We start from the raw sequence: 15,054 nt of genomic DNA, 5'->3' as shown, positions 1-15,054 counted from the left end.
GGGTGCCTGAGGCCAGACTAAGTTAACCATCAGGACCTTGGACAGCGGGTGAATAACTGTGAGGCCCCCTAAGGCTGGAAGAGGACCAGAGGGGTGTGCTGAGTCTTTCCTTGCTTTCTCTGAGAAGAGTTGTTCTCAGGCTTTCATCCTGACCAGTGAAGGTAGTATCCATTATCAGTGGGGGAGTTTTTGGAGTTGAGTCTTTGGGCCAGGACACCTCCATGGTGGGAGGTCCTGGCGTTCCGTGTCTAGTCGCGCTGGCCACGTGACCACGGAAGATTGTCTTTGGACAAACGCTGGCTCTACAGGGATGAGCAACGCCCCCTAGAGTCAGACACGACTGGACTAAATGTCAAGGGGAACCTTTACCTTTGGGCCATGACACCTCCATGAGAGTAGGAGATGGAGAGGTTACAGTGTCTTCTCCAGTGTCTTCCCTTATCCTTATCTTCATCCTCATCTTTATGTAGAGTGAGCAGGCCATACTATCATTTAATTAAAAATACCATCAGCGTGTTTCTTCAATGGCTACTTTGTGAGAAAATTGGAAGAAAATGGATCTTCCCTTCTAAGGATCCCTCCACTCTTCTAATTATGTAAAAGAATCTTGGTTTGGGCCCGGGACCATGGAATTGAGATGACGTTTAGATGCAGAAAGGGAAATCTTTTTGAATGAAATTTGCTTGGCATACGTGCAAGTTCTCCAAATGGAATGAGTTGACGTTTCAGAGTTTTGTTCCCTCCATGCGGGTAACTGCTTGCTTCCCTCACCCCAGATTTTGCTTCTCTTTCACTGTTTTTCTGAGTGACTTGACATGGCCAAATAGCAATGTGGTGTTCATTTGGAGAAAGGAGAAGCGCTCTCAGTTATTTCACTTGGCAGCTGCATTCCTTTTTTTGTTGAATTTTAGTTTCTAGTCGTGTGAGACCTGATTTCATATGAAATCAGGATTTAAAAGAGGTGCGGGCAACTCGTGGCTTATAAGAGGTTGTGTGTGGACCTTGACTTGATTTCATGCCGCTGGTGGGAAGCCCAGAGGGAAAGAAAGAGAAAAAGGTAGAATGTGAGGAGATGGAACTGGATGCAAGGATAAAAAGTTCCACATACAGTTGTGCCTCGCTTTAGGATTACCCCGCATTACGACGAATCCGCTTCACGATGACGTTTTTGCAATCACTTTTGCGATCGCAAAACGATGGTCTAAATAGGGTTTTTTCACTTTGCGATGATCGGTTCCCTGCTTCGGGAACCGATTCTTCGCAAAATGATGTTTTTTTAACAGCTGATCGGCAGATGATCTGTCTCTGCTTTGGCAAGGAGGAAGAGTGGACAAAAGGCAATGAAGTCAGAAAAGGGAAAAGTGGTTGGTCTGTCTGTGTTTGGCTCTCACTCAGGGGCCAGCATGCAGACCTCTTAGAGCTTGGAAAAAGTTACTTTTGGATTACTGCTCTCAGACTCCACAAAGTAGTTTGGGGGAGTCCGTGAGTTTGTCGTCTAAATAAGCTTTTCCAGCCTCTGGGTCTTTACAAGCTCTGAACGTCTGTACCTTCTCTACAGAGGGAAGGAGAGAAGAGACAGTTTCTTCATTTTCATCTAGAGAGACGGCTGCTATACAAATAGACTTAATACAGAAACATGAAGACAGCTCGAGAAGTAGACTCTTCCCCTCTTGTTCTTGTATTTTAAGACTAGCTAGCTAACAGTGCAAGGCATCAACCCCGGAGTATCATGGCCCCTGTTCTTAAGACATGGCTTTCTCTTTGCCGCCTCATGTGTCTAGGCCCGTTTCAACTTAAAGATGCATCTCTTTGTTTTTCTGCAGACGTCTGCTCTTGACATTGAGCCACTGCTTCTGTAAGAGCAAATGGCAAAGGGCTGCCTTGCTCCATGGGAGTGCTGTGCACGCTCCCCACCTATTAAGAGGGATGCTTTTAACTCCAGCCTATGCTTCAGGAACAATCATGCATTGCAACCTGCGACCCTATTCTTTGGCTTGTTGGGGCTGGATGGGGAAGAGAACAACATCTAGTGAGGAGATGTAGGAAGAACACAGCAGACAGAAGAAGGATTAGCAATTCTCTTTATACCCAGAGCTTCTCATTTGCAACTTGAGACCTCCTTCCTTTCCCAGATTTGCATAGGAGAAACTGTGGTCTGGTTTTAAAGACCCAGGTGTGTCTCTAAATCAATCCGAGCCTCCGATGGAAAGATATTTTGAAAAGGCTATTTTAAGAAGCAGTTCTTTTTAAAACTACATTTCTCATTTGTCACCCTTTTTTTTGCCCTCAGGATTAATAAGGGACACACATAACTTTTTTTCACGTGTGTACCTGAAAAATGTGTCCCAACAGTGTAAAATGTGAATAGGGTAAACATACATTATCCTCCAGTTTCCAGAAAGATAGCCATGTTATTCTTTTGCAGCAAAAACGAGCAAGTTTTGTGGCACTATAAAGAGTAATATGTGCATTACAACATAGGCTGTTTGTATTCCCAGAAAATTCATGCCGTTTTTGCTTTTCTCAGCCATTAAGGTGTTGCTGTAGGCTTCTGCAGGTTTTGTTGCAACAGACTCATATGCCTGCCATGTTGGAAAGGTTTATGGTGGAATATACCAAATTTATCTTTTTGGAACAGAAAGCCATTTGGACCTGTGAAAACGGTCCACAAAGACTTGTACCGTTGTGTGTTTTCAGGATTCCATGTCACTTTTTGAAGTGACACACAATGCCAAACCTAGGTTAACCTCTGCATGATGTATGAACTGGTCACAAACCTTCCTCCTCTCCCTTTTCCTTAATAAGTCAAAATGATGTCCAGTTATCTCTCTCGCCCTGAGAGTATGGAGCCAAAATAGATGCTCTTTTTAGCCACACAGTCCATGTTTTACCTGTAGATGAATTGCTTCCCTTGTGTCTTTCATTCTCTCCCACTTTCTCTTTTCCTTAGTGTCTCTGATACTTGACTAAGTGGACCAGAGCACGCAGCTTCCCATGCAAACGAGGAGACTGTGTATTTTGTTAAATATTCCCTTTTACACTGGTAATGAGTCTTGGAGGGAACTAGGTGATGCCTTGAAAGCCAATGAAAGTTACAGCTTTGCACAAAGGGAGGGGGGGGGAGTTGGCACCGGGAAGCCACTTCCTCTCCGTGAGGTGCCCCCCAAATAGTTTGGCTCAAACTGGTTCTCTGCCTATAAAGAAACAGTCTCTAAAGGCCCTCAGCTGATCAGAGGACTAAAGGTCCCTGGGCATGCATGCACCATAGAACAAATTGGTGCTGAGCCTAGAAGTTCTCGCCTGTTTTTTTTTGACAACAAGGTGTGTGGGATTGCTGCTGACACACTGCTTAAAGTGATTGGGGGAAGAAGGCACGCCGTCCTCTTGAACTTTACCCCGAGCTTGAAGTTTTTAGAAGTAAGTGTTAAGAAAAGAGAGCACCTAGGAAATAAATATTTTTTTTTAAAAAAAGAGGCAGCTGCTCAGGCTCGAAGCTAAAATGTCCGATGGACCAAGCAACCAGGAGAAGCAGCCCAATGGATGTGGGGAGCAGGGGAAGGAGCGGAGACGCATTTCCTTGGTCATCCCCGAGTCCGTTAATCGCAGTATTTTCACCTCCGCAGTCTCCCCCGCTGCCGAGCGCATCCGCTTCATTTTGGGCGAAGATGATGACAGCCCCGCGCCACCCCAGCTGTTCACAGAACTGGACGAACTCCTGGCCATTGATGGGCAAGAGATGGAGTGGAAGGAGACGGCAAGGTAAGAAGAGTGTTGTGGGTGGGTCGGGATTCCTTTTGGGGGTTCTGAAGAGGACCAGTGGCAGACCTGGTTTCTTGGTGCTTTTCACTCTTCCTCCTCCTTTTTTTCTCTTTGATGCTTGACTAATTGGATGTAGGGGGATGTCGTCCTGAGATATGGGGCTCCACACTGATAATACAGTAACTATATTCCAATACTCTGGAAAGGGTTTCCAATGAAAGGACACCAAAAGATTTCTTCCGACCTTTTTGTAGAACTCTTATACTATAGTAGTTAAGCAGATTTGAGAGAGAAAGTCCTGTGTTCAAATCTTCACATAGTCTCTGTCACATAAAATATTTTTTAAAGTTAGATACTACCTCTCTGCTTCAGTTCCCCATCTGCAGTGTGGGGGATAATACTGGCTACTCTTAAGGTTGTTTTAAGAATTATTGAGTAATTTATCTATGTGAAACATTTCATTTTCTTGGATACCTAGATATAAATTCAGGGTTTCCCAATCTTGATGCTGAATCATTGTTAAAAAGCTGACATCATTTCAGTTTGATAGAATAAAATACCCTAATATGTTTCTTCAAACTCTTAAAAGTCACTTATTTTTAGGATTAACATTTTGATTATTGGTGTCAATTTAAACAAGCAAACAAACAAACCATGTTTGTTTTCTTACTAAAGTGGAATGGGTTTATGGCCACTCGGGAACAATGTATACAGATAAATTGTGCGGACGTGATGACCCAGTTAGACAATAATTAATCACATTACCTCCAATATTACCAGCCTAGCAATAATTCTGATACAGCTTGCTTAACTGCTGCTTTACTATGATGTTAGAATAAATTATCTCTCTTTCGAAAGAAGATTTTTGTTTTTCCTTTTGAGGAAAATAAAAACTTCTGTCACATAATTCATTGAACAGTGGAGCACAAAGTCAGAATTTTAACTATTACCTATTTGGTTTTCTTTTACTATTGGAACCCTGGTAATTTACTATTTCCAGGTCTATTTTAAAGAATGGTGGCTGTCGCCTTGCTGTCTAACTCCAATGTTCCTTCTTAATCCAGTTTCATACATAATGATTACAGTGGCAGTTCACGGGGCAAGGAAAACCTCACTCCTGTCTCTATTCCAGTTGCAACCTATCTGTTGGCTAGAATCTTACTAGTGAAATATGCCAGTGGAAGTCTAGCAGTGTAAATTGCAGTCACTGAAGAGGGAGATCATACTTCACATTGCCCATTACTGGTGTGAACTGGCATGTGATGAAAAGTGCAAGCATTGCCTTCTTAACTAGCGGCAGTTCATCAATTTACGTTGCTGCACTTACGGTAATGTATGTCATTACTGCTCATTGTAAATATTGTGGGGAAACATTGGTGTCAGATGCTGATGCCTGTCACAGCAAACAAGGTGCACTCACATCTTCCTCTGCCATCATATACTCATTTGGGAAGCTGGCATGGATCGGATAGTCTAGCATTGTGTATATGGCCACATATTACATGGATGCTGTAGGGATGCTGTAATCCCAAAATGCAGAGCATCTTTATTTGCAAGAATTCATTTAGGAAGACTTTCATCTGGGAGTATACCTGCTGCTTTGCATTAGTTAATTCCCCCCATCTCCCTGTGTTTGCACCTGTCAGGTGCACACCTCTAACTTTGCCAAAAGAGCATTTTTTTTTGTCTGTTGCCGTAAAAATGACAAAGAGGCTATGGAGGCTGCAGCTGTGGATGTCTGGGGAATGTGATCTTTGTGAATCCTGATGCGGATTTCATACCAGATCTGTACCTTTTGCCGTGACAGTGGGATGACAACACTGTTGTCGTGGCCCAAAAGTGTATCAAAATGCATATTTTATCATAATAAAAAAGAGAAATATCTACATTTCAATAAAATACCTCTGTGTGTTCTGTGCCATCAAGTTGGAACTGACTTACAGTGAACCTAAAAGGGCTTTCAAGGTAAGTGAGATATTTAATGTTTTATCAGTTACACTCACATCATGAGTTTCCATGGCCAAGTAGGGATTCAATCCTGTTCTCTAGAGTTCTAGCCTGTCACTCTTTCCAGTACACCACACTGGGAATCCCAAAATACTTCTAGAAATGGATATTTCATGAACAGTATGTTTTAAATATTGTATTTATTATGTTTTCTTTTTTTTAAAAAAAAACTCCACATCCATGTAGGAATAGAATGAAATGATGAATGAAAAAATGTGAAATTGATATGGACCAGTATCTTACTGGGAAATTAGACCAACATAAGTACAATTGTGTAAGTTGTGGCAGCCAAAGGCTGTTAATGAACACATTGCTGCTTAAATTTCTGATCATGTGTCAGTCATATGACCTGATACATGACCAATAATGCAACTCGCCACCTTTTAATTTGTGGCAATTTGTTGTCACAGTTTAGTCACTTAAACGTGTGTAAATCACCCATGTGTAAATCCCCAGTAGAATTTTGGGTATGGGTTGGAAATACAGTGATTCCTTCCATTTTCCCAAAGGTGACCTGATCAAATTAATATGCCAATACGCTATAGTTGTCTTTATCAGAGGCTTGGTTGGGGTAGTCATGTTGCAATAAGCACTCACACTTCTAAGGAATTAAATAAATGGTGTTATTGCATGTAGCTGAAAATATTTCTAAAGGTCTAGACTCTACTCTATCTTGTTAGGCAGAAATGCATGGATAAAAGTTGCTTTTACACAGAACTTGCAACAGTTACTTCATTGGACTATACAGTATTCCTAAATGAAATGTGCTCCTGGGAAACAAGCTATGCTAAATTGACCCATGGTTACCTTTAGAGAGAAAACAGAGGACATTGTGCTTTGTATGAAAAGCACTGTGCTTCTCAGTAACCTAATTTAGAAGGGGGAAAAGACATTTGGTTGGTACTGGCAATCTGAAACATTTAAGTAATGTACTGCAAGTAATCAGATATCAATCAGTAGATTGGGGAGGAGTGTTAAACTTGTTGTTCTGTTGCAGCAAAACTAACAAAGAGTTCTGTGGCCTCTTAAAGACGAACAACTCTTTATTTTTTTTATTCACCTTTGAAGGACTGTAGCCCGTGATGAACCTGAACAAGTGGGACGCGATCCACAGTCCAGAAGTGTTCACCTTTAAAGCGCTGTCCAAATCCAAATGAACCTTTCCCCCCACTTCTGGCTTAAATAATAGGAAAAGGTTGAAATTCTTTTGGCTGCCTGATATACAACTTTCTCTTCTTTTAATGGCTTGCCACTTAATTATAGTGTTGGCTGCAGAGGGGTTGTGCAAGGTGAATTGCTGGCAGTTTGTTTGGTCCACCATGGAACATGGTAAATATGTTAGAACTAATTTGTCATTAAAAAACAAACAAACCTGTTCCAGTGATTCCTTTGCAGTTTAAAAAAAAGGGGGGGGAGAATGAGGTCTTCCATGGGTAAGGAATTTATGTCCCTGTCACTAGATGCAGAAGCATCGTTTAATACAGGGCAGGTGTATTTTATTAGTTGTTGCTCCTAAAGATGTAGCCAGCACAGCAAGCAAAAGGATTTCTTTTATGTGTGTTGCATTCCTGGGTAGGAGGTAGGATCAAGTGTTGGGACTTCATTGGATAGAAAAAGACAACCCCTCCTTTCCTGCCATCTGCCCTTAAAACCTGCAGCTGGTTTTCAAGAAGTTGCAGAAGCTGTGGGGGGAGAGAGAAATGGAGTTCAACCATGCAATGAAGTTCCTTCACAGCACTGGAAGATTTTTTTTTAAATAGACCGAGCTTTCAGAGCCACAGTTGAAAAGGCAACAAAAGTCTGTTAAATCGTGTCACCTAAAGATGGTACAATTTGATAGAGTTAGCTTCTTTTGCTGTGTTGGCTTGTTGTGCGTTCTTTAGCCAAACTGGCAAGACTGCCGTTGAGTTGCTTTGAAGAAGGCGGTTATGTTACGACAAGGAATTCTTCCGTTGATTTGAAAGCTCAGTTAGAGATGATGTTCCTTAAAACTGACAGCTATATAACATTTCTCACTTTGTTCATGCCTTTAGTTTTGCATATTTCTAAGAAAATGGGCAAGAAAGAATAATGTTTTTCCCCTTTATGTGACATTGAACAGTGGTTTCTTTGGTCATCCTTATTCTGCCCTTGACCAGGAATCTACTTTATATATAGTAAGACTGAGATTTCTGACAGTTTGAAAAAGTAACTTTTATAAGCTGTTGTCAGAATGCTGTCTCAATGCTGTCTGTTCTAATTACTTCAGTTGCTCCCAGTGTAATAGAACCTGAGATTTCTTCTTTATTAGATTACCCATTCCCTTCCCCCCCTTTGATAGATATTAGCAGTTAATAGAACTGCTTTTAGTTAAACTAAACTGCTTTTAGTCGGACGCAACTTAACGACTAAACAACAACAACAGAATTGCTTAGCATAATAATACTGTATATTGCAAACTACATTTGAGATGGTTGGAGATTTGACGTGCTTGGTCAGGACATGCCAGGAAAAGGCAGGATCAGGGTTTGTACTGCTAATAGAATTTTTACCAAATGCGTCTGGGTTTCTGCTTTGGCATTATGAATTTGTCTCTGCCGGCTGTGCCGGTGAATGAGTTCAAAGACCAAATTGTCGTTCGGTGAGTAAAATAGTCATTTGCCAATGAGTTGGCCAATGAAATGAAAAAGCCGTGGTAATCCCTACTGTTCATTTTGCATCTCTCTCCATCATCTGCCTAAGTCAAGAGGCTCACTGAACATCATGGTGGCGAACATCCTGAAAGCGAATGATGGGTGTTTGGGGCTGAAATGGGGGTGGCATGACTAGAGGAAAGTGTAGGTGGTTGAGGGGAGAAAAAGGAAGTAGAAGTGTGAAAACTGTGTGACTGGTTCTGAGCTCACTGGGAGAAATATGAAATACATTAATAAATAGAAGCTGAAATAAAGACTGGAATATAGCCATTTTATATGACCTGTGGCATAAAGTTTTATTTTCTACAACTAGGGCTGTGAGCTTGAATTTAAGAAAGATGAAGGGCAAAATATAGTTGTTAGTCCCGGTCAGAGTAGGGCTACTGAATTAGTGGGACTTACATAAGCATCAGGGACGTGGTGCTGCTGCGGGTTTCTACCGCAGAAGCCTCTGTGCTGCACGGTCAGAAGACCAGCCGTCGTAAGATCGAATCCACATGTCGGAGTGAGCTCCCCTCGCTTGTCCCAGCTCCCGCCAGCCTAGCAGTTCGAAAGCATGCAAAATGCGAATAGATAAATAGGTACCACCTCGGTTGGAAGGTCATGGCGTTCCGTGTCTAGTCGCACTGGCCACGTGACCACCGAAGATTGTCTTTGGACAAACGCTGGCTTTATGGCTTGGAAACGGGGATGAGTACTGCCCCCTAGAGTCAGACACGACTGCACTAAATGTCAAGGGCAACCTTTACGTTTACCTTACATAAGCATCAACTTATCAGCATCCCATTAATTCAGTATGCCTACTCAGGCTGGGGTGAACTGAGTTACCATCTAATCATTTACCAACGAAATATATAGGACTACTACGTTTGTATGGATGTATTTATATTATGAAGTTGAAAAGGCAACAAAAACTGCCACTCTGTTTTGTCCCCCCTCCCATATTATGGAAACACCAAAGAATTTAAAAAGAAACAGGTTTGCCCTTAATTCTTTAACCCACCGATTAAAATTATTAATTTTACTAATGAGTCTGTGGATTAAACTAAGTGAAGTTTGCAGCCCTACTTACAACAATTCTTTCCTGCTAAATTCCCCATGGAACATATTCTTTGATTAATATTCTTGTACTGAGCAGGGGGTTGGACTTGATGGCCTTATAGGTCCCTTCCAACTTCACTATTCTATGATTCATACTGTTGTACAGAATTTTATTTTCTGTTCTCAAATATGGATTCAAATCCTGATACAGGAAACCAAATAAGGAAACAAGAGGTTAATAAGGCTAGATGTCTTCCTAGACAGGGGAGATTAACCTTGACATGCAAAATGGCAGTCTTTCCTGTCCTAACACCCATCAGACATGTTGGATTCCCATCACCCCAGCCAGCAGGGCCACACTCTCTGGAAATGATGGGAGTTGTAATCCCCAGTGCCTAGAGGAAGTCAGGATAAGAAAAGCTGCCTTATGATTTCCACCTGGGATTCTTGTTTAGAATATTTTCTTAAAGTTGCCATGTAGCTGCTGATACAAGAATCCCCATCTCTAGCCTGAAGGGTAAAGCTTCTGTTGATAGGATAAGCAGCATAGGACTATGTACCAGATATACAGAAAGGGTCTTGGGAAAGATGCAGTAGTTCTTTAAAACAGTAGTTCTGTCAGATGGCAAAGATGGGAGATGATGATGATAATAATAATAATAATAATAATAATAATAATAATAATAATAATAATAATAATAATAATAATAATAATAATAATAATAATTATTATTATTATTATTATTATTATTATTATTATTATTATTATTATTATTATTATTATTATTATTATTATTATTATTATTATGTGCTGTTCAATCAATTATGGCTCATGATGAACCATTCCAGGGTTTTCTATGTGTAGAATACTCAGAACTGGTTAACCATTGCCATCTTCTGTGTGTGGTGATATTCAGGGATTGTTTTCTTCTCCCTGGAGACACAGTGAGGAATTGAACTCCCAAGCTGTGGGTTGACAGCCAGGTACACAACTCACTGAGCTATTTGACCGACTTGGAAACAAGATTAGGGCTTCCGTAACTATGCATAAGAGGAAACTTCAATAGGTATAGTTTGTCATTTTGTCTCCCTCCCATGATATGCGATTTTGAAATCACAACTATAATTCCAAAACTATAATGTCTGAGTTAGGTCTTAGTTTCATGTAAAAATGTACATGCCAGGCAATGCTGCTCTAATGAAGGTGTGTCAACACACACACACACACACACACACACACAGAGAGAGAGAGAGAGAGAGAGAGAGAGAGAGAGAGAGAGAGAGAGACATTTCTCCTGTGTTTTTCTCCTACAAATGACATAAATCTTGGTGAGTTGAGTCATGTTCAGTCTTTGTGGTACCTAATGTTAAAGGTGACATTCCTTAGTAACTCACCTGCATCTAACAGTTTAGCAAGATATTTATTATGATGATTTGTATAATAGTAAGTAATTGCACAATAAAAAGCGTACCTGGAATCTCTTTTATGGGAAACATGAGTATCTCTATGAAAACAACAGAAGCAAATGTTTGCTTGTTTTACCTGCAGTTGCTTTAATGATGAAAAAAAAAGAGACAATTGCCCCCCCCGATGAAAAAAAGAGAAAAGCAAATCCGTCTTTCTCAATTTTAGTTGAAGATTAGGGCAAAGGGCAACTGCTGTACTGTGTAAGACATTTTTTTCCACACCTAAGGGCTATTTCATAACCACAGACATGGGCTTAAACTCCTGACCCCATGGGAGCGTCCTTTATGCTTTAATAGCTGTGTGGGAGGAAGATGTCCAGCAGGTGCAAAATGAGAATCTCTTCTTCCATAAAGATGGAAAAATCCAGCAGCAGCTGGATTTCTGTGACCCACATTTCGTCTGACACGAGTTTGAAGGGAATTGGAAACCTCTGATTACAGTCCCTCAGTTGAGGCATGATCTCGAACCATGGTGGAGGAGACTTAATTACGATTTGTACTGCATTGTGAACTAAGGTTTGCAGCTGAGCATCAAAGCAGAACTGTTTTGAAATAGGATTGCCAACCGTAGTATGTGCTCATGCTTAGTGTTATAGCCATAGTGACTGCCAGTGGTTTGCTTCCACATATTGAGATTGTCGTCCTGCGCAGAGAGAAAATAAGAGCAGATTTTATTTTGTGTGGCACAAAGTTCGGAAATTCCAAGCTATGATTTGGGGTAGTATCTGGGTTGATGCAATATCTGGCTGAGACCAAGCTGGAAACAGGTGAAACTGAAGCCAGTGTTTATTTTTCACTAAATAAAGTGTACAGTTCATTTAAAATTTGGGAAACTATCATAATGTGTATTACATGGATTGGGAGATAATGGTCCTTGGGATCTGTTAGTGCTGTACATTGTCAAGGGGATCTTTTGTATCTGCCGTGTATGAGACATAATGTGTCTGACATGACACACACCTAGGGGAGCTCTCCGTGGCCGGCTACCTTTCTTTGTTTGCCTTCAGCGGGCTAAAAAAGACGCCTGTTGAAAAACGGCACTCTTCCTGCATTCCTCTTGATTGATTTTTTTCCCTCTCCCACTTTCAGGTGGATAAAATTTGAAGAAAAAGTGGAACAAGGAGGGGAGAGATGGAGTAAACCGCACGTTGCCACCTTGTCCCTGCACAGCTTGTTTGAGCTGAGAACATGTATAGAGAAAGGGTCGATTATGCTGGATTTAGAGGCATCGTCACTCCCTCAAGTTGTCGGTAAGGACTCTCAAAGAAAGCATGTTTGATCCGTGACCGTTTGGCTTCATAAGAACCAGCGTGGGCCACTGGACAGGATGTCAGTTTTGGGTTGGCTTTGTTGGAAGCGTGGGATCCCTCTCCCAGTTTACAAAACCTTCAGTGAGTAATGCCTTGGGTGCTTATGACATAATCATCAGGACTCTGGATTTTTTAAAATGCTGGCAAAGATGATCAGGACACAAAGTTCTGGGTCAAGTTCCAGAAGTGCAGTAGAGTGGTGCCTCGCTTGACGAGGATAATCCGTTCCAGCGAAATTGCTGTAGAGCAAAATCCTCGTCGAGCGAAATAAAAAAGCCCACTGAAACATATTGAAAACCGTTCAATGCATTTCAATGGGTGAAATACCTGCTCGTCCAGCGAAGATCCCCCATAGGGCAGCCATTTTCGGGTGCCTGTGTAGCGAAAAATGCCTCCTAAAAACAGTGGGGGGCCATTTTGAGCAGCTGGCGGCCATTTTGAAACCCCGACGATCAGCTGTTTTGATTGTCGTAATGCGAAGAATCGGTTCCCAAAGCAGGGAACCGATCGTCAGGAAGCAAAAAAAGCCCATCAAAACATTGTTTTGCGATTACAAAAACATCGTCGTGAAGCAGATTTGTCATCAAGTGGAGTAATTGTTAAGCAGGGTATCTCTTATTTTACTGAGATTATGGCTGGATAGCTCAGCAGCTCAGGCTTCTGGCTGCAGAGCCAGAGGTGGTAAATTCAGTTCCCCACTGCTCATCCCAGAAGACGCAGCCTATGTGGCCTTGGGCAAGCTGCGCAGTCCCAGGATACCCTCAGGAAAAGGGAATGACAAACTGTTTCTGAGGATTGGCTATCCTGAATCAGTCAGAAACAACACACAATTATTAAATATCACAGTGAGCAGCTACCTATGTTACGAACCGGAATGTGCTTTTTCTTCCAGATTTTGGCAGGTAACACAGGAACATAACAGTAGAAGAAGGGAGGGTTGGTAATACTACCATCCTAGCAGCTGGTTTTGGAGCTGCTATCACTTTTAGATGTCTCTATGTTCACTGAAATACAGAGAACAGTCGGTGGGCGGGATGTCTCCTCACCTCCTTCTTAACACATGGCCAAGAAGAACCTGTCATTTCCGGGGAAATAAAAGAGTTTAGTTGGTTGGACTTGCAAAATTCCACATCAGTCTTTTCCAACCAGGTGTACCGTAGATAAATTAGATTAAAACCTCCATACCTGATGCTGGCAGAGTGAAAACGAGTAGACGCTGTCTAGGGGGGCGGGGTAGAAATCAAATCAAATCAGATCAAATCAATCAATCAATCAATCAATCAATCAATCAATCAATCAATCAATCAATCAATCAATCAATCAATCAATCAATCAATCAATCAATAGGTCTTATGCAATTGTTCATTAACGGGGTGGGAAGAGCAAACTTCCAGATAATTTCCTTTTTAAATTTATACGTCGCTTTCTCCTTTTCCATTCCCTCTCCATCTCGTCTCCCGGCTGACCCTTTCCACTTCGACAGAGATGGTGGTGGACAACCAGATTGAGACGGGGCTGTTGAAAGCAGACATGAAGGACAAGGTCACCTACACGCTGCTCAGGAAGCACCGGCATCAGACCAAAAAATCTAACCTACGTTCTTTGGCTGACATCGGGAAAACTGTCTCCAGTGCAAGTAGGATGTTTACCAACCCTGATAATGGTAATGCAGAGGCCAGTGGGCTGTGGCCTTCCCGTAGAGACCCACCGAAGCAACTAACTCCATCGTCACCTCATTGGCATTGCATCTAACCACGAGTAGTTTAGCAGACCATGCTGACCGATGTATCAGTTATGGGTTCTGAAAGCTCCTAATGCTACGGTTGCCTTGCTTTAACCATATCTCTGCTGCTAACAGGGAAAAGATATGGTTGCATTGCTTTGTTTCTTTGTTAACCTTAATGCATCACCTAACAGCTTAAGACAACTAAAAGACCTAGTAAAGCATCTAGTGTTACACACATGCAACATATCCTCTGGTAGCTGAATAGGAAATATTCCGATCTGTGAAACGTAGCCTTGGTCAAACAACTTCACAGAGAAAATAGGTTTGCAGCCATTTTGAATAATGGTGCCTGTAGTCATAGGGGGTCCATATAAGGATAAATTTGGGCAGCCTGGAGGCTCTCATTAAAATGTTGATTCCAGTGCATTAATTAGAAAGGAGTCTATTAGGTGTTTTCCCTAGTTCTTGTAGAGAAAGATCTGAAAGTGCGTTATGTCCACAAGCTTCAGAAAGAATAAGACAAACCGCTCACCATGTGTATGACCATTTTGCAGTCCCTTGGTTTCTCTGCTTCTGAATACGAATATATAGGAGTTAGCAAGGCTTCAGAGAAAGAGTTACGATTCATGAGGCTACATCCAAAAAGATGCAGCATAGTGATACCTCTGTGGCCATGTATCCACTCCACGTTCATGGAGATGTTATTATTGCGCAGGATCACTATAGCTATGAGATGCTTCCTTTGGAAGCCGGTAAGTTACATCTTTGAGTGTAAGTTTTTACACTCATGGGAACATTTCCCACAGAACATTGAGCAGTTGGAGGCTCAGGAGGAATATAAAGACAAATATTTTGAACTTTTGTTGAAGAACAGCACAGGAATGCTGGAGCCAGCTGTTGTTTACCTGTTGGGAGGCGCAATGAATTTCCCATCATGTGAAAATAATAAGTCTGCACGTAAGAAATAGGTGTGGAAGGAACAAAGCTTCAAAACTAGCATCCATCCTCATACATTAGTATTGGGGAGCAGGATATTTCACAGGTAGGAGGACTTTACTATGCAGCTTCTCAC

General features: G+C 41.7%; 1 protein-coding gene across 9 annotated transcripts in view; it reads left to right on the top strand.

The window, feature by feature from the left end:
- Nucleotides 1-15,054, top strand: part of SLC4A4 (solute carrier family 4 member 4) — a 223,198-nt gene that overhangs the window by 119,792 nt on the left and 88,352 nt on the right. For 6 of the 9 annotated variants that reach the window (XM_073002084.2, XM_073002089.2, XM_073002086.2 and 3 more), the window contains exons 4-6: nt 3,624-3,759; nt 12,036-12,196; nt 13,740-13,919. In XM_073002084.2, the coding sequence (XP_072858185.2) occupies nt 3,624-3,759; nt 12,036-12,196; nt 13,740-13,919 (477 nt within the window). The remainder of the gene's footprint in view (nt 1-3,623; nt 3,760-12,035; nt 12,197-13,739; nt 13,920-15,054) is intronic. The other 3 variants (XM_073002088.2, XM_073002090.2, XM_078394467.1) reach the window with 1 other exon arrangement.

Source organism: Pogona vitticeps, chromosome 5 (genome assembly GCF_051106095.1).
Source record: "Pogona vitticeps strain Pit_001003342236 chromosome 5, PviZW2.1, whole genome shotgun sequence".
Classification (NCBI taxonomy): domain Eukaryota; kingdom Metazoa; phylum Chordata; class Lepidosauria; order Squamata; family Agamidae; genus Pogona; species Pogona vitticeps.
This window is presented reverse-complemented; position numbering and strand designations above follow the sequence as displayed.